At 49.5% G+C, this 24,152-nt stretch overlaps 2 protein-coding genes across 2 annotated transcripts in view; both read left to right on the top strand.

The window, feature by feature from the left end:
• Positions 1 to 24,152, top strand: part of TEKT3 (tektin 3) — a 178,246-nt gene that overhangs the window by 25,535 nt on the left and 128,559 nt on the right. The gene's annotated exons all lie outside the window — the stretch shown is intronic.
• The window catches only part of CDRT4 (CMT1A duplicated region transcript 4), a 39,706-nt gene continuing 38,032 nt past the window's right edge, over positions 22,479 to 24,152 (top strand). Inside the window, exon 1 of the mRNA XM_082373378.1 lies at positions 22,479 to 22,525. Coding sequence (XP_082229504.1) covers positions 22,501 to 22,525 — 25 coding nt within the window. The 5' untranslated portion in view covers positions 22,479 to 22,500. The remainder of the gene's footprint in view (positions 22,526 to 24,152) is intronic.

Below are 24,152 nucleotides of genomic sequence, written 5' to 3'. Positions count from 1 at the left end.
CCAAGAAAAGACAGAACCAAGAACCTTTGTGCCCTTCCTCCCCCCATCATCTCCTCTCTCCTCCTCTCTCTCCATCTACCCACATAGCCGGCCCGTATTCTGCACATTAGTGGTTTGGACCAGAGCTTCTCAACTTTGGCACTACTGACCTTTGGGCAGATAGTTCTTTGTTGTGGGGACCGTCTTTGCATTGTAGGATTTTAGCAGCATCCCTGGTTTCTACACACAGACACCGGTAGCACTCCCCCTCCCCCCCCCCAGCTATAACAACCAAAAATATTTCTAGATATTGCCACATGTCCCTTGGGGAGGGGGAGGCATGCAAAACTGACCCCCAGTTGAGAACCACCACTTTAGACAAATTACAGATGAAAGTATCTGCTGTCACACTCAGCAGTAATCGTTCTTACACATAATCACTGACATTATGGTGTCCAGTAGGATCATGTGATGAAGGAATTTATTGATAAATTAAAATAAAAGCATTCTTTTATTCTAAGCCCAACATTTGTCATATCTTTTAGTCTTTTTCCCCCCAGCATCTTTGAAATAGTGTGAACTGTTTTTGCTACTCTAGTTTCACTCAGAATAATGTCTTTGTGTTTTGGTCTCTACCATTAGTGACAAAATAAGTTTATTTTCCTTGGGAAACATGATTTTGCATTTTTCTTCTACAAAAAATTAATTGATTTACCTGGAAGTGATTTTTAAAAAAATTAACTAATTAATTTTTGCCTGTGTTGGGTCTCTGTTGCTGCACGCAGGCTTTCTCTAGTTGCGGCGAGCGGGGGCTACTCTTCGTTGCGATGCGCGGGCTTCTCATCGCGGTGGCTTCTCTTGTTGCGGAGCACGGGCTCTAGGCGCGTGGGCTTCAGTAGTTGTGGCACGTGGGCTCAGCAGTTGTGGCTCGCGGGCCCTAGAGCGCAGTGCCTTCCGGGCCCGGGGAGCAGGGCACGGGGGCCAGAGCCTGCCCTGTGTGCCGGCCAGTGATAATGCCACCCTGCTCTCCCGACAAGTGCGACATGCAGGTGTCCGGTTCCGGGAGTGCCCCCGCTGCCCCGGGTCACACAAAGCTCTCAGCAGAAAGGGTGAGGCTGCTGTTTCCGCTCTGGATGTGCTGTGACTGAGGGGTCAGTTTCACCAGAGGGTGAAGCCCGGAGCTGAAACGCAGACGGATGGCTCCACAAAGCCGGGCCCCGGGGGGTTTGCACTGCACAAATCCCTTCTTTTGACAACGACTGGCGCCCTGGGGTGCAGGGCAGCTCAGCAGTGGACGCCGGCCCCAGCAGTGGCTCTGGCCGCCACCCAGGGCGGGCTCTGGTCCCCGTGCCCTGCTCCCCAGGCCCGGGAGGCACCGGGCTGTCTTCCCCGACAGCAGCCCTCAGCCTTCGTGCCAGGGCCAGGCTTGGGTTGGGGAACCCGCTCCCTCCGTGCAAGGTCTCTGAGAACACAAGCTCGCCTCCGGTTCCCTCAGCCTGGTAGCAGTGTGATTGCACCTCCACGCCCGTTTCTCTCCGGGAGTTTGGGGTCACTGGTGGGGGTGGGAGGTAGGGGGGCCTCCGGCAGCGCCGTTCCTTTGACCCCAGAGTGACCCCCACGGGGGCAAGATGGTGATGGCTGGTTTTGCCTCTTTGACGCAGGGAGGTCTGGGGAAATGGGGATGTGAAAAACTGAAGTTAGGTTCCTTTAAGAACAATTTTGCGTTGCCTCCATTTAAAAAAAGTCTCACCAAAGGGTCAAGAGTGCTGGTTAGGAGGATGGTTAGCTGTGGTTGTTGGGGGAGAACTTGTCGGAGAGCTGGGTGGCTTATCCACTATTATTACTGTTCTTGCTATTATTACCCTTCCAACATTTACCGCCTGCGACCACTGGCCAGACGTAATGGGTAGCGTCTCATTTGTTCCTCATAATCCTGCTGTCATCCCCATTTGACAGTTGAGGGAACTGAGACCCGACAGATTGTGTGTTTGCCCAGAGTGGTGAGTTGCTGAGTGGAGGTTCCAGGCACCCTTCCTGGCTTTGGGAACTTTCCTAAGACTGACATAATGGTCTCCCTACTTGGAAAATCCAGGGTGGGTTAGTTGACCTTCAGTGACTTCTTTGCTCTCACACGTATTCCCTTGAGTCCTAATTTCTGAAAGTCCCTTCACTTGGGCCACAACCTAAGAAATGCGTGAATTGGAATCCTCTCTCTGTGCTTCCTTCCTTCCCCAATCTTCACCAGGGCTTCCTGCACCCCCGCAGGGAACCAGTGCCTTTGTGGAATTTACCGTTATTTCTGCTTCCATCAGAAATCATGAATGAGAACAGCTTGAAGGACTTCCTTTCCATCCAATGATGGAATGGCAGGTGTCGGCCAGCAGGTAGCAAATCATTTGCAGGAGGCATAGGGTGCTAGTATCACCCTACTTCTAAAAGTCTGCTTTCCCCAAATTGTTCCGTCCTGCCTCTCACCCTCAGTTAGGTAAGTGAGGAAATTAAGACTTAGAGGGGGCCTTGACTGTGACTGCCAGTCTCTGTAGACCTGGACCAGAATTCAGCTCTCTGGACCCTCATCGGGAAACCCCAGGAGGAATGAGTGCCGTGAAGCCTCTCCCGCTCTGGAATGTTCAGATTCACGGCACAGGGCGCTACAGGGGGCCTGGAACATTCCAGAGGAAACAAACGCAAGATGAGCAGAGAGACAAAGACCTCGGAGCAGCAAGCTCACAGTGCCTGGGTGAGGGTGGCCGGAAACTTCCCAGGGGTGGTGGCCACCCAGGTCAGAGGACACCAACAGGAAATGCTGCCTCCCAGGGCCCGCAGGCCAGGAGGAAGCCTGGCCTTGCCTCTGGGCTGCACTGCTTGGCCGTCTCCCTGCTTCCAAAGACGGTCGGCCCTCGGTGACTCAGGCTTCCCGAGCAGCCTCTTATCTCAGCCAGCACGGACATGTGTGCCTTCCTCGCCAGAGACGCCGCCCGAGCGGTATCACCGCGTCCCACAGCCAGATCAATGGCCCTTCCCCGCTGCGCAGGGAGGGTCCCGGGATCGGCCCCACGGCAAGGCTCGGTGACTGTCTCTCCAGGACTTCTGTTTGTTTCTGCTCCCCTGTCCTCCTCCTTCTGCTCGGAGGCTGCTGGAAGTCCAGGAGGAGCTGACTCATTCTCCCATGAGCTCCTCGCCTGCAGGAGGGCCAGAGCCATCGCTCTAGCAACCATTTGCTTCCAGACTAGATCAGGACAAGAGGCCTGGATGGAGAGAGGGTGCTGATGGCGCGTGAGGAGCACGTGTTGTGAACCGGCCTCATGACGGGTTCTCTGGACATGATTTGCCCAGCGGGAGGTGGCGTAGGGTGAGTGCCAGGCACAGCCAAGCTCTCTCCGACCCGACCACCCATGTTCTACCAGATAGAAGATGACCACACACCTCCTCAAAGGCCATCTAGGAAGGGGCTAGCGAGGGGGGCGAAAATCCCATCTGATGTTTCTTGGTGGTGGTGGTGGAGACCACGGAGCTTTCCTGCACGAGAGGCTTCTGTACAGTCATCAGACTGTCTCAAGGGGAAGTTCTCAGCAAGTGTGTTCCCTGAGGGCTATTCCTTTTCGGCTGCGCTTTAGTCTTGGAGCTAAGTTAAGAGTTAAGGATCTCTGAGCTCCTTTCATTTTAGAACTGAGGAAATAAGAGTCTCAGAAGAGCTAAGTGACTGACCCGGACCCTTACGATATTAGCGGTGTTGCTCAGACTCGAATGTAAGCTTCCTGACTCCCAGTCCCGCGCGGTTTCTAGCAGATCCGCCCTCCTTCCGCAGAGTGGGCAGTTTTTATTTTCTAAACAGCTCCTTTGCCAACTAATACGTTGGTAGAAGATGTCAGGCTCAGTATGACAGGCTCAGTATGACAGAACCCAGATCCTCTGATTTAAAAACAGCTCTTTTATACCAGTGGCCAACAGGTACATGAAAAACTGTTCAACATCACTAACCATCAGGGAAATGCAGTGCAAAATCACAAGGAGAGATCATCTCGCGCCTGTTAGGATGGCTGTCATCAAAAAAACAAGAGGTATGTGATGGCGAGGATGTAGAGAACAGGGGACCCTTGTCCACTGTGGGCGGGAATGGAAATTGCAACCACCATGGAAAATAGCTTGGAGGCTGCTCAAAAAATTAAAAGTAGAACTATACCATACGAACCAGCAATTCCTCTCCTGGGTATTTATCTGAAGAAAACGAAAACAGTAACAGGAAAAGATATATGCACTCCCATGTTCACTGTAGCATTATTCACAATAGCCAAGCTATGGAAACAACCTAGGTGCCCATAGATGGATGAATGAATAAAGAAATCATGTTCTATGTGTACAATGGAATATTATTCAGCCATAAAATAGAAGGAAATCCTGCCATTTGTGACAACGTGGCTGGACATTCAGGACATTATGCTAAGTGAAGTAAATCAGGCAGAGAGACAGATACTGTATGATGTCACTTATACATGGAATCTAGAAAAACTAAACTCATAAACACAGAAAGCAGTTTGGTGGTTGCCAGAGACGGGGGACAGAGGGTGAGGGAAATAAGTAAAGGTGGACAAAATGTACACACTTCCAGTTCTAAGATAAGTAAGTCCTGGAGATGTGATGTACGGCGTGGTGATGATAGTTAACAATACTGCATACACTTATATATTTGAAAGTTGCTTAGAGAGTAGATCTTAATTCTCATCACAAGAAAAAAATTATAACTGGGCAAGGCGATGGAGGTTAACTAGACTTATTGTGGTGATCACTAGACTTAATATGGACATAATATCAAATCATTATGTTGCACACCTGCAGTGAGTAGATTGCTATATTGTCAGTTATATCACAGTAAAACTGGAGAAAATCCCCCAGCCTTTTAGACAAATTCCAAAGATGCAGAAAGAGAACAGCTAAGAAAAAGATATCTGGACGCTCGCTCACCCCTAAGGTGCCAGAGACCTGGAGAAGGGCGAGTGGAAAGAATGCGAACGTGGGATTCTCTCCAGCCTGCTTCCGGCTGCCGGCCACATGGGTTGGGGGGCCCACCTGCCCCCAGGGAGTTGGTCCAGGAGCACAAACACTCCTCGCTGGGCCCCTGGTACCCAAGAGCGGAGGCACCACTGCTGCCCTCTGGGGGCTCACGGTCTGGTGCTGGAGACACATTCAAACAATCGCTTAGCGCTCAAGCAACGATTATGACACCAGCTCAAATCCTATGAACAGAGTCCTGCAGGAATGCAAGGGAGCGAGGCATTGGCTTGGATTAGGAGGTGGGGGAAGTCTTCCCAGGTGGGGCCCTGTTGGACTGGGTTCTGAAGCAAGAGGAGCGTCTCTGCGGGGAGGAGGGTTGAGGATTCCAGCCGCGTCTCTTGAGAGCCCATGAAGTGCTTCTGGATTGCCGGGAGCCCTGCTTGCCTGGGGCGGTGCTCCTAGGCTTGTTCCGTGGACCTCTCCTCCTTGGACACCAGCCACCTGCCCCGAAGGGGCTCCCGGGTCGAGTAAGTCAGGCAGCGTTGCCTGTATGGAAGGCCCTTAGCAAAACAAACAAAACGAGACACGACCTGTTTAACTGTTTTTAAGCAAAGGAGCCCCCCTCTCTGTTTCAGAAAACATTTACTTTTAACTCGGGGAACCAGAACCACGTAGGACGCATCCCATCCTTGGGCAGGGAGGGGTTGGGGAGCTTGTCTTTTGTTTTTTATTTATTTATTTTTTATTGGGGTAGAGTTGTTTTACAATGTTGTGTTAGTTTCTACTGTACAGCGAAGTGAAGTAGAGCTCCCTGTGCTATACAGCAGGTTCTTACTAGTTACATACATACTAGTTATGTACATATTAGTGTGTACATGTCAATCCTAATCTCCCAATTCATCCCAGCACCCCCCCTCCCTTTGGTGTCCATACGTTTGTTCTCTACATCTGTGTCTCTATTTCTGCCTGGCAGGCCGGTTCATCTGTACCATTTTGGGGAGCTTGTCTTTTAGAAAAGCCGGGATCTGCTACTAAGGAGTTTAGGATTTCATCCTGTGGGCAGTGGGGAGCAGCGTCAGGATTTTTTTTTCCTTATATGACATTTTCCCTCTGACTGTATAAGTAATGCATATTCATTCTAGAAAACTTACAGGAAAAAAAAACTATGTCAGAAAAGAAATCTGAAGGTACGTACGAGGTAGCCCACAGAGATAACCATTTATTTGTGAAGACGTGTTTATTTATTCACTGCCTCTGGGTGCCAAGCTCTGTTCTAAGTCCTGCGGGTTCAACAGTGGACACAACCCATGCCAACTCCCCGCCTCCCGGGACCATCCCTTCCAGCTGGGACACAGGCAGTAAAGCCCATGGGTGAGTCCACAGTGGGCTGGGTGGTGAGAAGGGGATGAAGTGAGAAAATGGTAAGGGGAGTCACAGCCACCACAGGCACGTGTGGGATGCCCAGGTGACAAGGTGACATTGGAATGAGGACCCGAGGTGGTGAACTAGGAAGGAAAAGCAAGCGTGCATGTTTGCGGGACAGCAAGCCTGGGGCAGGAGGATGGGGGAGGGGAGAGGAGTAGGGATCAGACCCCAGACAAACAGTGTGAGCTGGTGGGGGCCTGAGCGACTAGGCTCCTGTCTGCACTCGATGGGGGTCCTGCAGGCGTTTTCAGTAGCTGTGTGGAGTCGTAATTTACATACCATGCAATTCACCAATTTAAATTGTACCATTCTGGATAAAGAAGATGTGGTACATGTATACAATGGAATACTACTTAGCCATAAAAAAGAATGAAATAATGCCATTTGCAGCAACATGGATGGACCTAGAGATTATCATACTAAGTGAAGTAAGTCTGACAGAGAAAGACAAATACCATATGATATCACTTACCTGTGGAATCTTAAATATGACACAAATGAACCTATCTATGAAACAGAAACAGAATCATGGACATAGAGAACAGATCTGTGGTTGCCAAGGGGAAGGGGATTGGGGGCGGGATGGAGTGGGAGTTTGGGATTAGCAGATGCAAACTAGTATATATAGAATGGATACACAACAAGGTCCTACTGTATAGCACAGGGAACTATATTCAATATCCTGTGATAAACCATAGTGGAAAAGAATACTTTAAAATGTATATACATGTATAACTGATGCACTTTGCTGTACAGCAGAAATTAGCACTGCATTTTAGATCAACTATACTTCAATAAAAAAATAAGTTAACAAAATAAATTGTGCCATTCAATGGTTTTTAGCGCATTCCGAGTTATGCACCATCACCACTATGTAAGTTTTGAGCCCCCTTCCCTGTCGGCAGTCACTCCCCTTCCCTCCCTCCCTCCAACCCGTGGCCACCATCAGTCTACTTTCTGTCTCTATGGCTTTGTCTGTTCCGGCCGTATCATGTAGATGGGCCGTGTAATATGGGATCTTTGTGACTGGCTTTCTTCACTAAGCGTAAGGTTTTCTAGTTTCGCCCACATTGTAGTGTGTATCCACACTTCAGTCTTTATGTTTCTGATGCTATTCCGTTGTCTGGATGCACCACGTTTGTTTTATCTGTTCATCCGCCGACAGACATCCTGGTTGTCTAACACGGCAGGGTCTGAGCATTGACGGGCCCACCCTGGCCGCGGCGTGGAGCGTGGGCTGAAGGTGGGCAGGTGTGGAACCAGGGGGGCCGGCTGGAGGCTGTGAGATGCAGGTGATGCTGGGTTTTGGACCAGGGGGTAGCGGGGAGGTGGTGAGGAGAGCTGCGCTGGAGAACCAGGGCTCCGTGCGGGCTGTCCTCTCCGTCTGTCCTCACTGGGTGACCTCACTTGGTGTCACGGTGTTAAGTGTCTTCTACGCGCCCTCCAACTCCCGTATCCAGCACAGGCTCCCCCCAGCCGCCCACCCGACACCTCTACTCCTTAGCCCTCCTCCAGGCACCTGCCGCCGGGCGCCTCCAGACCGAGCTCCTGGTCACCTGCCCCAGGTCTGCTCCCGCTTCATATTTCAGTTGCTGGCAGGTCCATCCTTCCAGTTGCTCAGGTCAAAGCCCTTGACGTCGTCCTGGTTTCCACTCTCTCGTCATCCCATGTCCAGTCTGTCGGGAAAACCTGTCCTCAGCATTGATCTAGAGTGAAGCCGCTCTCAACCTCCTGCTCCAATCACTGCGGTCATGAGCTGGTTGGCCTCCCACCCCCCTCCGCAGAGGCGGGGACACTGTAGAAATGCAGCCCAGATCACATCACTCCTCTATGCAAAACCCCGCAACAGTTCCTCGTTTCACGCAAAGAAAGCCTGGGTTCACACACGGGACCCTACGGGGCCTGCCTCCTGCCACCCGGGACCTCGGCTCTTACCCCACCCCCTGTGGTGTCCACACAGCTATTCCCTCCCCCTCAAACCTTTGTTTAAAGGTCACGTGTCAGTGAAGCATGCCATGGCCTTCCATTGGATGGCACAAACTGGGCACTTCCTTTATCTTGCTTTACATTTGCTTTTCTCCCAGAGCTTGGTAATCCCTTCCGTGTCCGATTTAATTTACTTGCTATGTTTGTATTTTATTCACCATTTCCTCCTGCTAGGATGTAAGCTCCAGGGGTGCAGTGATCTTAGTCTGTTTGGTTCACAGCAACTAGTATAATGCCTGGCATGTGTTAGTCACCCATGAAATATATTTTGAATGAATGAAATAATTTATCATGTGGATATTTATATAAACGCCACCATACAACATAATCAGACATTTAATTCATTTACTCAACAAATATTGATTCAACACATATGCAACCCAAGGCACTGCATTAAACCCTGAGGTGTGATTTCCCACTGCCTTTGAGAAGGGAATTTGGCTATGATGTTAACTCTATCAGAATAACATGAAAGGCTTGGCTTCAGAGGTGACTCATCAGCATTTCGGGAATTACCACTTCAATGGGATGAAGACCAAACTCCTCTCCCAAACCCACAGGGCTTGTTGGCCCTGCTCAGCACACTCCCTTCTTTGGGTTCCTGGAACTCCCCATGCTCTCTCCTGTCCCAGGGCTTTTGCCCTGCTTACTTGACATTTCCACCTTGACCCCACAAAGGCTCTTCAGGGTTATCAAGTTCAAAGTCGACTCACCAACCTCTGTTCTGCAAGAGACTCTGTTAAGAGAAAGAAAAGACAAACCACAGACAAGTCATGTCTGATAAAGCATTTGTATCCAAAATATACGAAGACCTCTTAAAACTCAACAATAAGAAAACAAGCCAGTTAAAAAGTGGGCAAAAGATTCGAATGGACACTTCACCGAAGATGATATCCAGGTGGCAAATATGCACGTGGAGAGACACTCAACATCGTATGTCATCAGGGAAGGGGAAGTTAAAACAAGGAGTCACCACTACGCTCCCATTAGGATGGCTAAAATCCAAAACACTGACAACACCAAGTGGTGACAAGGATATGGAGCGACAGGAACTCTCGTTCAGTGCTGGTGGGAATGCAAAACGGTGCAGCCACTTTGGAGGACAGTTTGGCAGTTTCTTACACAACTAATCATACTCTTACCATATGAATCAGGAATTGGGCTTCTTGATATTTATCCAAATGAGTTTAAAACTTATGTCACACAAAATCCTACATCAGAATGTTCGTAGCAGCTCCATTCATAATTGCCAAAACTTGGAAGCAACCAACATACCCTTCAGTAGGTGAATGGATAAATAAACTCTGGTACATCCACACAGTGGAATATTATTCACTGTGAAAAAGAAATAAGCTATCAAGCCAGGAAAAGACAAGTAGGAAGTTTAAATGCATATTGATAATCTGAAAAGGTTATATTCTGTATGATTCCAATTGTACAATATTCTAGCAAAGACAAAACTATGGAGACAGTAAAAAAAATCATTGGTTGCCAGGAGTTTGGGTGGGAGGAGAGAGGGATGGATGAATAGATGAAGCACAGGGGAATTTTAGGGCCGCGAAGCTATTCTGTGTGGTATTGCCGTGGTGGATACATGACATCACACGTTTGTCAAAACCCGCAGAACTATACAACACAAAGAGTGAGCCCGAATGTAAACTACGGACCTTAGTTAATAATCATGTTTCAATACTGATTCATCAGTTGTAACAAATGCGTCATACTAGTGCAGGGTGTTGGTAATGGGAAAGTGGGTGAGGGACTGTATGGGAACACTGTACTTCTCAATTTTTCTGTAAAACTAAAACTACTGTAAAAAGTAAAGTCTATTAATTAAAACAACAACAACAATAACAACAAACTCGGCAACTAACTTCTTCAACCCCGCTCCTCTTCCAGCCCTATCTCAATGAATGAATGGCTCCACCAACCATCCAATTATGTGAGCCAGAAATCCAGGAGTTGACCTTGACGCCTTCTCACACTCAATTCTGCATCCAGTCTAATCAGCAAGATCTGCTGCTTTGAGCTCATAAACAATTCCGAATTCGTCCTCTTCCCTTCCTCTCCTCCCACCGCCATCCGAGTTCATCAGCCTCGCGTGGGTGACTCCAGGATCCTCTGCAAGCTCTACCTGCTTCCACCCTGACCCATCCATTCTTTCCCATGTTGTGTCCACCACAGCTTCAAAACACAAATCTGAGCGTATCACTCGCTCCTGGATGCCTTCCCGTCACTCTCAGGATGAAGACAAAGCTTCTTCGTGTGGCTTCTCTTCAACATCTGCTCCCCCCAGCTTTTCCAGGCTCATTTCCCACCGCACCCCCATGTGTATTTCAGGCAGATTGAGGGTCCCTCATTTTCACTACTAACCTTTGTACGTTTTGTTCCTTTTTCTGGAATGATGGCTCCTCCTTTCTCGTCATCACGTATCGTCTGCTCCATCCTTTAAATTTCAGTTGAGGTATCACTTCCTCAGAGAAGTCTCCTCTGACCCCTTTGATTGGGTCAAATCTCCACATTTGTGCTCCCTGCAACTTGACATTATATGTTTACTTGTGATGGATCGATGGGAGCCTGTAGGCTCGTACAACGTGTAAGTCAGGAGAGGCCCTAAGCTCCATCGGGGCAGCACTGAGTCCGGATTTGCTGATCGTGCTTGAGTACAGCGCTCAGAAAAATCTCTTGATGAGCAAATACAGAAATGAGTAAAACGCCACTGATGACTTGCAAGGTGGTGAATTTCCACTAAAGCCTTTGCCAGTGGCACCACCTCTGCCCTTGGTTTAAAGCAAACAAAGAGACTGTGTCCTTCGCTCGGAGAGCAGAACCTGTTTGAATGATTCAGAATTTCAGAGGGAGCTGCATGTGTTGGGGCCGTCATTTTAGAATTCTGCTTTTTCTGAAAGCTCACCGACTGAGCTGCAAGTTCTCGCTCCGTCTGTGACCTCATTCGGGAGGGAGCGTTTTGGATTTAAACATGTTTGGATGTTGAAGAATCCTGATTGCCAAATAGGGTGACTTCATGCTCTTCTTTTTTCCCCTTAGAAGAAGCACAGTTCTCTTCACCCTGGGCCGGCCTGGCATGCGTTCCTCCCTGAAAGAACAGAAAAACAGTGTTACGGTGACATCCGGTTTTCACTCCATAAAAGGACCATTGTAACAGGCTTTTCTGTGTGTTGTGTCCACTTTTATCACGTTTCCGTGTGTCTGCCACAGAATGTCACATCACCGGGCATTGGGTTCTCCAGTTTGGGTGAAGTTATTTATTATCACCTCCCTGGGGCTCAGAGGTCCACCCGTCTCTCTCTGTACTGAAGTCCCATCCCACGTGGCATGTGGGAATCCCATAACCCGTCTCTATGGGCTTCAGACGCAGCGGGGATTCACTAGGCAGAGTCACTTGTTCTCACTGCTGTTCATTTATTCGTTCAGTAAACACTCAGAGCCCACAGGATGACCAGCACCGAATCTGCCACAGTGATTTCCTTGGCCTTCAGCGACTTACTCTTCCTCCTACGAGACTGTAAGCTCCAGGAGGGCCGGGGTCTTTGTCCACTTTGCCCACTGATGTAGGACCAGTGACCTACAATAATGCCGTGCACTTAAGAAAGACTTGCTGACTGAATATGGATGCATGAATCCTTTGTGTTCACATGTGTTCCAGAGACCTTCCTATGTTTTACCTGCCTAACATTCAGCATCTTTTTCCCCCACTCTTGGGATGAGAACCCTGGTTTTCCATGAAGAAAAATCCTCCTCCCACTCTCAGACCTTGGGATGTGAGAGCAGGCTAATCTCACCCTCAAGATTCAAGTCACTAAGACTGGATCCCAGGTCTTCTGTTGCATTTCCTGGGCAGAGAAGCTCTCCCCGCAGAGGACTTGAAGACGGAAGGCTGTATATCTGTTGCTCTTGGGGCCCATCATGTCGTGACAGCTTGCCTGGGAGTGGAGCCCAGACTGAGGAAAGCAGAGCTTAGAGAAACTGAGAAACACCAAGTTCTGATGACATTGCTTTTTCTGCTTTAGCTAGTGTCCATCTTTATAAGTTTCCTAGAGCTGTCTTAACAAAGTACCTCAAACTGGATGGCTTAGAAATCCAGGCATTTTGGATTAGGGCCCACCCTAATGACCTAATTTTAACTTGATTACCTCTATACAGACCTTATTTGCAAATAAAGTCACACATACAGGTCCTAGGGATTAGAACTTCAACATCTTTTTTGGGGGACGCAATTCAGCCCAGAGCGCATCTCTTGCAGCTGAGAGCCTTACACGCTTAATGTTTCAGTTTCGTGAAGCAAATCAAGTTCCATAAAGCAAATCGAGAAGTATCACGTTTGTCTTCCTATGGAAAAACTACCGTCTCTGGCTTTGGTCCATCTCAAAGGAAGTTTGCGATAAAGTAGCAATTGATCAGCAGTTATCTCCTGAATACCTTCTGTATGGACTTTGATGTATGCACAGGGTCTCTTGGAGGTCAAGAGAGCCACAGGCCGCTTCAGAGTTCCTGGACTTGTAAAAAGCAGAAATGAGAAAACAAGTTTCCAGATTCACTGTGATATTTTTGATGCTTAATTTGAAAAAGTAATAATTTTATGCTCCACATCGTATGTCATCAGGGAATTGCAAATGAACACAACAATGAGATACCACGACACACCTATTAGAATGGCCAAAATTCAGAACGCAGATGACATCAAATGCTGGAGAGGACGTGGAGCAACAGGAACTCTCCTTCGCTGCTGGTGGGAACGCAAAACGGTGCAGGCTCTTTGGAAGACATTTTGGCAGTTTCTTACAGAATGAAACATACTTTTACTATATGATCCAGCAACTGTGCTCCTTGGTATTTATCCAGATGAGCTGAAACTTATGTCCACACAAAAACCTGCACACAGGTGTTTACAGCACCTATATTCATAATTGCTAAAACTTGGAAGCTACCAAGATGTTCTTCAGTAGGTGAACGGATAAACTGTGGTCCATCCAGACAATAGAATACTATTCAGTGCTAAAAAGAAATGAGCTATCAAGTCATGAAAATACATGGAGGAACTTTAAAAGCATATGACTAAGTGAAAGAAGCCAGTCTGAGAAAGCTTCATACTGTGTGATTCCAACTACATGACATTCTGGAAAAGGCAAAATTATGTCGACAATAAAAAGATCAATGGTTGCCAGGGGCTTGGAGAGTGAGATGAATATGCAGAGCACAGAGGATTTTTAGGGCAGTGAAAATGCTCTGGATGGTACTATAATGATGGACATAGGTCATTTATACACTTGTCCAAACCCATGGAATGCACAACATCAAGAGTGAGCCTTAAGGTAAACTCTGGACTTTGGGGGATTATGCTGTGTCAGTGTAGATTCATCCTCGGCAGAAAATGTAGCACTCTGGAGAGTGATACTGATAATAGGGGAGCTATGCACGTGTGGAGGCAGGGGGAAATGGGAGATCTGGACCACCCTCTCAGGTTTGTTTAAACTGGAAACTGCTCTAAAAAAATAAAGTCTTAAAAAAGATAATGCTTTTCAATAGACTGAAAGCCCGGTGCAGTACAGTTGTAGTATCTTAAATTAATCATGGGATTTCTAAAAAACAGTAGCTCAATAATGTACAGCAGGAGGTGTGCCAGGCACATCGCCAGCCCTTTATGCCTCGGATGGAATGGTAACTAAAAACACGATTGCTACCCTTAAGAAGCCATTGATAGTTTCTGCTGGAGAGCAAAGTGAATCAGCTATATGTATACGTATATCCCCTCTTTTTTGGATTTCCTTCCCATTTAGGTCACCACAGAGCATTGAATAGAGTTCCCTGTGCAACGTTGTAAAGCAGCTATACTCCAATAAAAGTTAATTAAAAAAACCTAAAGACAAAATTAAGCTCTGTAATATATATTATTGTGTTGTAAGCACTTTGACACTAATTACAATATTGTTCTCATGCCTTTAGATTTTTTTGGTTTTGTGTAATTTATTTTTATTTACACACTTCTGAAACTATTAGGAGGGAATTGCTAAGACCAAATATACCGATGAATACCTAATGGCCAAAACAAAAACAAAAAAAGAAGCCATTGACCCACTGGGGTAAACACACATGTGAAGAAGCAATGCTGTTACAGTGAGACACGTATGAGTGGTGTGTTGGGGGAGCTCCAGGTGGGAGTGAGGGGCTTTGACTGGTGGGATCAGAGGCCTCACAGAGGGGAAGTGAGCCTTGAAGGGTGAACAGAGTTGTGCAAAGTTGAGAAGAAGAGGGCTTTCCAGGTGGAGGGCACAGTGTGAACATGCCTGATGGAGCTGGGAATGTGGAGCATTCCGGAGCTTCACCCTGGCCCCACTGACTTGGCTAAGAGGGAAATAAGTCCCCCAGAGGTTCTGTTTGGTTCCTACGGGGCAAGATTTTGCTTTCATGGGACTTCCCTGGTGGCGCAGTGGTTAAGAATCCGCCTGCCAATGCAGGGGACACAGGTTCGAGCCCTGGTCCGGGAAGATCCCACATGCCGCGGAGCAGCTAAGCCCGTGAGCCACAACTACTGAGCCCGCGTGCCACAACTACTGAAGCCTGAGCGCCCAGAGCTCATGCTCTGCAACAAGAGAAGCCACTGCAATGAGAAGCCTGTGCACCGTTAACGAAGAGTAGCCCCTGCTCACCGCAGTGAAGACCCAACGCAGCCAAATACATAAATAAATAAATAAATAAATAAATTTATTTTAAAAATTGAAAAAAAAGATTTTGGTTTCGTGCCCCCAACCCCTTATGAGGCGTTTGAATCCCTCCTCCTGCTTGGTTCTGGGGGCTGTTGGATGGTGGGTGTCTGCATTTGATGGGTCAGTCAGGGTCCACAGCTGAGGTCAGGTTGGCCAGAGTCCCTTCCTCTCAGGGCTGCCGGGCTCCTGCTGCGGACTCTGCTCTCTCCCCGTCGCTCCTCCCGCCCCCTCCACCAGCAGCCCCTGTAGCTCCAGAGTGTCATCTGGGAGCAGCGTGAACTCCTATTAATAGTCACCAATGAAAGATGGAATTAGGTGTCTGGATGTCTTGAGAAATAAATTACATAAAGTGTTCCAGAGATAAAAGAAATTCCTGCGGGCTTGCCTGGGTCTGGATCACTGTATCGCAGCATTCTTTCTTGAGTTGAAAGGTGAAGGCTGACTGGGTAGAATACGTCTTGTGCTCTGACATGATAACACATTCCAAGCTGGGAGTTGTGATGCACAGAGTAACAGTCAACCCAGATGACGTGGGGCAGCAGAAGTGGTCAGAATGTGCTGTGTATACACGGCTAGGTGTCTAAGGCTCTCTCTCTGCTGTTTGCTGTCTTTTTTGTTTTTTTAATTTTTATTGAAGTACAGTTGATTTAAATTTATTTATTTATTTATTTTTGGCTGCGTTGGGTCTTCGTTGCTGCGCTTGGGCTTTCTCTAGTTGTGGCGAGCGGGGGCTACTCTTCGTTGCAGTTCGAGGGCTTCTCGTGGCGGTGGCTTCTCATTGCAGAGCATGGGCTCTAGGTGCGCGGGCTTCGGTAGTTGTGGCACACGGGCTCAGTAGTTGTGGCTTGCAGGCTCAGTAGTTGTGGTGCATGGGCTTAGTTGCTGTGCGGCATGTGGGATCTTCCCAGACCAGGGCTCAAACCCGCGTCCCCTGCATTGGCAGGTGGATTCTCAACCACTGCGCCACCAGGGAAGCCCCGCTGTTGTGTTTTAACGATTTTCAAAATTCAACATCTTTAGGCAGGCCGTCATCCCCATCACTCCTTAGTGAACTAAGCTCATTTTTGGGGGGCATTTCTGTTTCCAGCCTGTTCATCAAGGCCCCTAGGTTCTGGTCCCCACCATGGGAGATGGCCTTTGACCTGGAATTTAAAGGTTGTTTCTGAATTAGCCAGACAGGGAGCAAAAGGGGGCCGGTGGGGAGATGGGGATTTCTTATGTCCTTGCCTCCAGGCCTACAACCCTACCGGTGATTAGTGACGCTCTTCCCCATGCTTCCTTTTACAATGAGTTTGTTTACAATGACAGAGCTGCGCAGGCGAATGGTGAAACAAACGACAGAATGAAGAGTAAGTTTCCCATCTCCCATCTTCCCCTCCTCAGTTGCAGCTGGAGTTTCGGAGTTTTGTGGCATGCCAGAGACAAATCTTCTGTGCATATTCAAGCACTTAAATGTATATTCATCCCCCTTCTCCCCTTTAGTGTTTCACAAGGGCAGCCTTTTGAAAATATTTTTAATCAATTGTGAAAACAAAAACAAGGCTCAGAACCACATGGTTTTGTTTCTGTTTTCACTTTTATTGCAGGATTTTCTCAAATGTACACTTCAGTTAGAGAGGCAAATACAGTGACCCCTCACATACCCATCACCCAGCTTCAGCGGTTATCCACTTTTGCCCACCTTTTTCATTTTTAACCTACTTTCTTTGGTTTCCCTTAGGGTGATAGTATTTGCCATTTTTACTTAAATACTTACTGTGATCATTGTACATATAGATTTACCTCATTCATTTAAATAGAGACATAGAATTTCCATTATGGGGATGTTCCATATTTTAATCCACGCCCCCTCAATCAGCATTTAGGTTGTTTCCAGACTCTTGACGTTATAAACAATGTCCCCAGATGCATTGTTGTAGGCCATTTTGTTACTATTTGAGGTACTCATTCTCCTGCCTGGGCTGTTAGTAGAATTAGTATTTCCCACCAATAGCTGCAAGTTCTGTCTGTGTCTGTTAGAAGCTCATATAATTCATTTCTATGTGTCTTGATATGTTAAAGTGTTGTATGCATGTCTTTAATTTAGAAAATGTTTATCAAGCACCTACTATACACCCATGTGGGCTCTGGAGACGTGAGTGCGACAGGGACACAAACCCTGAATTCAAGGAGCACATAGTTCAGTGAAGAAGGCATCACATGACATTTTTGCCTTTTTCCCCCACTTGAGATGTGTCATATCAGCTAGGATCAGGTTCAGCTGTGAGTGGCAGAAAATCCCAATAGTGGCTTAAACCAGATAGTAGTTCATTTCAGTCTCATGTAAAAACCTGGGTGTAGGAAGTCCAGTGTGGGAGTGGCCCTCCACAGTGTCAAGAACTTGAGCTCTTTATCTTGTTCTGTTGTATGTGGCTTCTGTTCCCAAAGTCATCATATGGTATAAAATGGTTGCTGTAGCTCCAGCCATCAGGACTGCATTCCAGGCAGCAGGAAGAAGGAAAAGAAAGGATAAAGGTACAGTCCCTCTCTTTAGGGACCTCTCTGGAAAGTTGCACATACCACTTCCACTTACATTTTTCGGGCCAGAACGTAGTCTTATGGCCATCTAGTTGCAAAAGTGGTTGGGAAATGTAGTCTTTATTTGTGCTGGATGTGAACTCAGATACAGATCAGATATAAGCATTGCACTGGTTTGTGAACAGGGTGCTTGAGGGCTAACAGTATGCCTGAAGGGAGATCAAGGAAGGCTTCCTAGAGGAGGTGACACTGGAGCTGGCCCAAGATAGGCAAGGTTTTCATTTTATGAGATTTAAGAGAAAAAAGCTGGGACTTAAAGGGGAAAGTCAATTTAAAAAATTGAAATTGTTTCCGAACCTTTTTCATTTTCTCAGAAATTCTGTATAAAGTCCTTAGCAAGAGTTATTGGCCTCACTCAGAGATTATTTGTTGGGTGGATGCGTGAATGAGTCAAGGGAACGTGTGCGTGATTCCCAGGGTTGTGAAGTAGTTACTCTGGCAGACTTTATTTTCTGAAGACGGTCACCCCTACCTCACATGCTCTTCTGCAACTTGTTCTTGTCACTCCATCAGAAGATGTGGTTTGTTTTGGCCCCCCCCGCTGAGTCTGGCTAAGTGCTGTGACCCCCTTGACCAATAGACTATGGAAGAAGTGATGCCTTGCTGGTTCCAGTAGCAGCCCTTAACTGGCCTTGAGGTTTCCACTTCTTTCCTCCACGTGAGAGGTGTGGCCACCCTGAGGCCACCCTGCTGCTGAGGGGCCCAGACCACATGGAGAGGCCTGGAGGGTGGGGCACCATGGCGGGGAGAGAGAGAGAGACCAAGGAGCATCAGATGCCAGCGTGTAATAAAGAAGTCGTCTTGGAAATGGATTCTCCAGTCCAGCTGCCCTGGCTGATGCCACGTGGATCAGAGATGGACTGCCCAACCAAGTCCTTCCTGAATTCCAGACCCATAAGAGCTTAAAGTGAAATAAGCATGGTTTTTAGCACAGCACTGGATCTCTGGAAATCTACCTTGGGGTGCTATGTTATGGGGTCTGCAGGTCTCGGGGCTTTGCGGGAAGGTCCTGCATAGAACATCTGGAGGGGTGAGGACAGGTCCACAGACAGCAGTGGGAGTGAGTCTCCATGCAGCCTCTGACAACCAATCCCCATCAGAGGAAGAGGGCTCCTTAGGGAAATTGCTTATCTCATGTTGTAGATGAGCCTGGAGCAGCTTGTTGTAAAAATAGCAAGGAAGCTATCAAAGACCTCGAGGGTCATGTCAAAAGGACTCAGGAACCAGCGTGAAAAGGTTCTAACTGGCTAGAGGAGGGATACTTGAACATCCCTAAGAATAAGAGCTGTAATGGATTGAAACAATTCAAATATATTTAAACCCATGAATTCATTACAAAACCCAGTAACTCTAGTCACTTTGGGGGCATGCAAAGCACCCAGGTTATTATTTTGAAAACTGATAGGGACTTCCCTGGCAGGCCCAGTGGTTAGGACTCGGTACTTTCATTGCAGGGGGCATGGGTTCGATCCCCGGTCAGGGAACTAAGGTCCCACAAGCCTTTTGGCACGGCCAAAAAAGAAAAAACTGATAAGGGGAAACAATCCAGGATTTGTCCTGCTCTTCCCATGAACTGCGCCTCAGTGTAGCCAAGGAGTTGGCGAGAAGTGTCTCCTTATGGAAGAGTTCTGGATGAAAAATGAAGAAGGAATGATAGAATTAGAATATTACCCGTTGAAACTGCCCATGAAGCAACTTTTCTAGTCATTGATCATCCACAGCTGCTAACATCACAAAAGGAGACACAACCGAGTAGACTGCTGATATTTACAACACCGATTCTGGAAAAGCAACACTGGACCCGGTCAAGGCTCTCGATCTTACAGCCAGTTCATAGGGGACAGAGGAACATATAGTCCAGGGACACCATGGGGATGGAATCAGCACAGTCCAGACCGTGGGAAACTCAGTTCCTTCTACACACAAGGAACCAAAGTTTTTATTGTACAAACCTGTACAATAGAAGAGACTTAAGGGGTGGATGGCCCGATCGCAGCCCACAGGCCTTGTTTGGCTTTGCCGTGACCCCTCATGGCCTCGTGCTCTTCAGGGCGTCCTTTCAGCTGGGCTCCAGCTGTTAGTGCCAGGCCTTTCTTTCCCTCCTCTTGGCGTTCCCGAGACAACTGGGTTGGCCCAGGTCCTCTCTTTGTTCCAGGCCAGGCCACAGGTCAGAGGCCAGGCAGTGGACCACCTGCTGGGATCGTATGTCCATCTTTGACTTGAACTCAAGTGGAGGTGCAGGGCCATGGGGGACCCTCGTAGGGAGGGGTGACGTGTGCTGGTGTTCAGCACCTGGAAGGCAACTTGAGGACCCAGAGGGAGGTTTGATCAACTTCTGACCCAAAGCACTGGTTTTCTTCTCATTTTTCATAGAAAGTCAAGTGTCAAAGAGACATGCCTGAGTCTGTTTAGCCAGTGATTCGGGAAGGGGGAGGGGAAAGAGGCGGGCCTGCAGGAGAGGTGGGAGCTAGGGGTCCGGGTAGTTCCCCCATGGATTTCGAGTGGGGCCTCGCGATGAATTGATGCAGGTAGTTGCCTGGGCTTCCCCTTCTCGGTGGCGTGTGTTCTGGAATCTGTTCTCATACTTACAGAGTGTGTGTCCACGGAAAACTCACTCACTGTCTCTGTGGCTCAGCGTCTTCACTTGTCAAGTTAAAGTAGTGGAACCTACCTGTGAGGCCGTGGAGGAGATTTTGAATGTCAGATCGGTGAGTGTGTGGGAAGTTGAGGACAGTCCCTGGCACCGGGGGCGTGCACGGGTGACCCGAAGCCAGCTCCTGACCCCCGGGTGCCCTAACTCATCGTGCCCTCAGTGAAGGGAAGGGCTGGGCTCAGCACCTAATGAGGCCGCTCGGGTTCACCAGGGACCCTGGAAGCCCTGGGGCGTCTGGGCTGGTTGGCACCGGGAGGCCCAGGGCTCGCCCAGCACACTGCCCCGGCCGGTCCCTCTGCGGTGACTGCAGTGGGGGGATAAGCCCAGAGGCACAGCGTGCTGACTCTCGGGGAATTTGCTGCCCACAGAGGAGGGAAAAATGCACCTCTCCAAAGCCGACAATCAAAGGCCCGGCAGGCCCTGTAGGAGGAAAATAACTCGGGCCGTGGATTTTCTTTGTGAGACTTGGAGCCTCGCCATGAACGACATAGACGCGGGTGTGGCTAGCCTCACGGCCTCCCCTGTGTGCTGGCAGGTGGCGGGGCTGATGTCACTCCCCAAAGGCTCTTTAACTGGTCGGTCCAGGGGCCTGGCTCCCAGCTGGGCCCTGGTCCCTGTCCCGTGCAGCGCTAGGCCTGTGAGGAGCTCAGAGAGCCACTTCAAGCTGTGGAAGGCTTTATGGGTTGCGTCTTTGGAGGTTCTCGTGAAGCCGTGGTCACGTGCCACCCCCAACACGGCAAACCTACCGCTGCCCCTGGCCTTTGCACACGAAGGTGTCCACAGTCTCCCTAGACCCGCCAGGAGAGAGGGTGGAGCTTCTGAGAGCTCGCCTCCGTCCTCGCCCGTGCAGACCCTGCAGTGTGCCCGCACAGCCAGGCGCCGCAGGCTCCATCCCTTATTAATGCCCTGCATGGTGCCCGAGGAGAGGGGACAGGCGGGCCCCACGGACTCGGGGTCCTCGCGGGGGGAAGGATGCCCAGGGAGAGGGACGGCACGTGAAGAGGTAGAATCTGGAGAGAGGACGGATAGAGGAAGGCTTTCGGAGAAGGAGAGCGACCAGGCTTTGGCTCATGGGCAGGAGGAAACGTGGGTCTGTGCCGCAGAGCACTTGGCTGTGCGTTTTCCTGCCACTAAGCGAGGACGCTGTGACACAGAGGGACACGTCTGCCGCCTGGTCCTGGGCTTTCCCCAGCACGCGCCAGAGAACCCTGGAGACAACGGGACATTGCTGACCATCGTGAGGGGGATGAAGCGCTTGCTTGGGTGCAGAGAGGCCAGAGGGCGCTGGATTCCTGGCTGGGCAGGTTGCAGGCAGGGACAGAGCCGTGGGGGGATGGAGAAGAGTGGACACTGGGAGAGGCATTTGGGAGGGACTACCTGGGGCGTGGTGACTCTGCAGCAGAGAAATCCAGCCCGGCTCTCGGATGGGTCCCAAGCTGACACCCACAGTTACACTGCTCTGTGCCGGGTCCTCCTGGAATCGTGGGGAATTTTCCAGAGTTGGGGTCTCAGGTGAGGTTGGAATTTACAAGTTGAACCTTCCTTACAGAAACATGGACATGTCACTGGAGTGGAGGAGACGGGCTGATTCCCATCAGCTTCTGGTGGCAGCAATTCTCTGCTGTTCATCCAAAGAGCATCTTATTTCCAAAGAAATAGGCTTATTTCCGCTGAAAGGAGCTTGTTGGAGAGGCGAATTCTTGGGCCTTACCCCAGATCTACTGAATCAGAAACTCTGGGGTGGGACCCGGCAAGCCGAGTCTCAATAGACCTTCCAGGTGACCACACGGAGGCAGGCCACCACTGCTCTCCATCTGGCTGGGCCTGGCGCAGAGTAAGGGTTTGTATTTGCTCCTCTGGGGGCAGAGACCCAAGTGAGGTCGTGCACACGGTACCTGGGCTAACCCTGGAGCCGGCTGAGCTCCCTGGGGAAGAAGAGAAGAGGGCAGAAGACTCCAGGGCGGGGAGCATGGCAAGTGCTGATGTCACAATGCCCCATTTACTCTGATTCCAGGCCCCTGGACCACCTGGGGGCAGCAGAGAGACGATGGCTGGCGGCAGCAAATAGAGGACCGAGGGGGGAAGTGGGATCCAGGACTGGGGGACGCTTGCGGGGGAGAAATAAGCCCGGGGCAGGAGAACCACCAGGATCCTGAAGGAAGTATGGGGAACCGCAGAAGCCTCTCAGGTAACAGTCGGGTGTGTGTGTGGGTCCTATCTCACACCTTGGAACACCAGGTGTCCCAGAGAGGAGAGTCAGGGATGAACGTGAAAAAAGCACAGACCCAACCGGCTGAGGCCGAGCCCTTCACAGCAGGAGCCTTCCTGGAGCCTCCGCGTTCCTTCCCGGTTGTCTGGTCGCACTCTGCCCGCCACCCCCGGACTCTGTAACCCTACTGAGGTCCGGAGTCTGATTAACTTTGCAGAGGACTCGGGCATGCTTTTAAAAATGATCAGGTGACTCCACAGTGCAGTCAAGGTGACAAGTCTACTCGAACAGCAAAACAAACCAAAACAAACACACAAAACATACCCACGTTTCCTCGCTGGCAGTGTGGGGCGGGGCTCCTATCACGTTCTCTCCGGAGCTCAGGACCCAGGAGATGCTCGGCCAGGACTGGGAAAGCATCTCCTTAACTCTCTCGGTTAAGAACCTGTAGGAACCCATAGGGAAGGAGGTTGTTACAGCCACACAGACAGTAGGTTTTTTAAAAATGATGATGAATATTCCAGTTGCTTATTTAAAAATAATTAAGAACCTGAGGAAGAAGCGTCAGTAAATAAGCACAACAATCTGTAAACCTTGTGATCAGTGAGGCCACAGTGTAGACGGGCGAGGGGAAGGGGAGAGAGGACTCCTTTCCACTGGAGAGAGGGGGGGCTGGGCCACTGTCTCTATGCCGGCAGCTCTGGTTCTGCTCTTCTTGAGCTGCGTGGAGTTGGTGAGAGAGAAGCAGGAAGGTGAGGGGCAAGAACGCAGGGAGCCAGAGCCCGGGGTTCAGTTCAGATTCTGCCCCGTGTCTGGGAGATGGTCACTGACCAGCCTGGGGTCAGGGAGCTGGTCCTGCACGCTTGACCCTCTGGGTCCCAAGGTCACGGTCTTCCTCCAGGCCTCCACCAGCACTTCGCTCCCTCCTTTTCAGCTGACATTATTTCAGGGGTGTCTTCTGAGCGCTCACAGCTGGGACTTGTGCAGGGTATAAAGATGCTTCCTCCCCAGTGTGGACGGTCAGGCCCATATGGCCTGGGTCTGCCCTCAGGGCAGCGATTCCAGCGGCCTCTCTTTGCCCTCTTGGTGCTTCCATGAGGGGTCTGGAGCCTTCAGGCTGAGCGAGAGACAGCCCCGGGGGTCCCTCCTCCTCTCTCTGGCCAGAGTGCGGGCCCTCGGCTGTCGTATTGGAATGGGTTAGTGTGTGTGTGACTGTGAGTATATGTGTCTGTGTATGTGCCTGTGTGTTTATGTGTTTGTGTGTGTGTTTCTTTGTGTTTGTGTATGTGTGTGTCTTTGTGCCTGTGTATATGTATTTGTGTCTGTGTGTGTATTTCTGTGTGCCTCTATGCGCTTGTGTGTGTATGTGTATGTCTCTGTGTGTGTATGTGTGTCTCTGTGTATGTGTATGCGTGTGTTTGTGTGTGTATGTCTGTGTTTCTGTGTGCGTGCCTGTGTGTGCATGTGTATGTGTGTGTGCCTGCGTGTGCATCCCTGTATGGGTGTGTGCCCACCCTCCCACTTTCGAGCCCCTCTGAGGCTGTGACTTCTGTCCTTCCCGCCCGGAGGCTGTCAGTGGGCGCCAGGCTGCTGGGCCTTGGGGAGT

This window comes from Balaenoptera borealis, assembly GCF_965194805.1.
Source record: "Balaenoptera borealis genome assembly, chromosome: 20".
In the NCBI taxonomy this organism is placed as follows: Eukaryota; Metazoa; Chordata; class Mammalia; order Artiodactyla; family Balaenopteridae; genus Balaenoptera; species Balaenoptera borealis.
The sequence above is the reverse complement of the archived record's forward strand: the minus strand, read 5'-3'. Positions and strand labels throughout refer to the sequence as shown.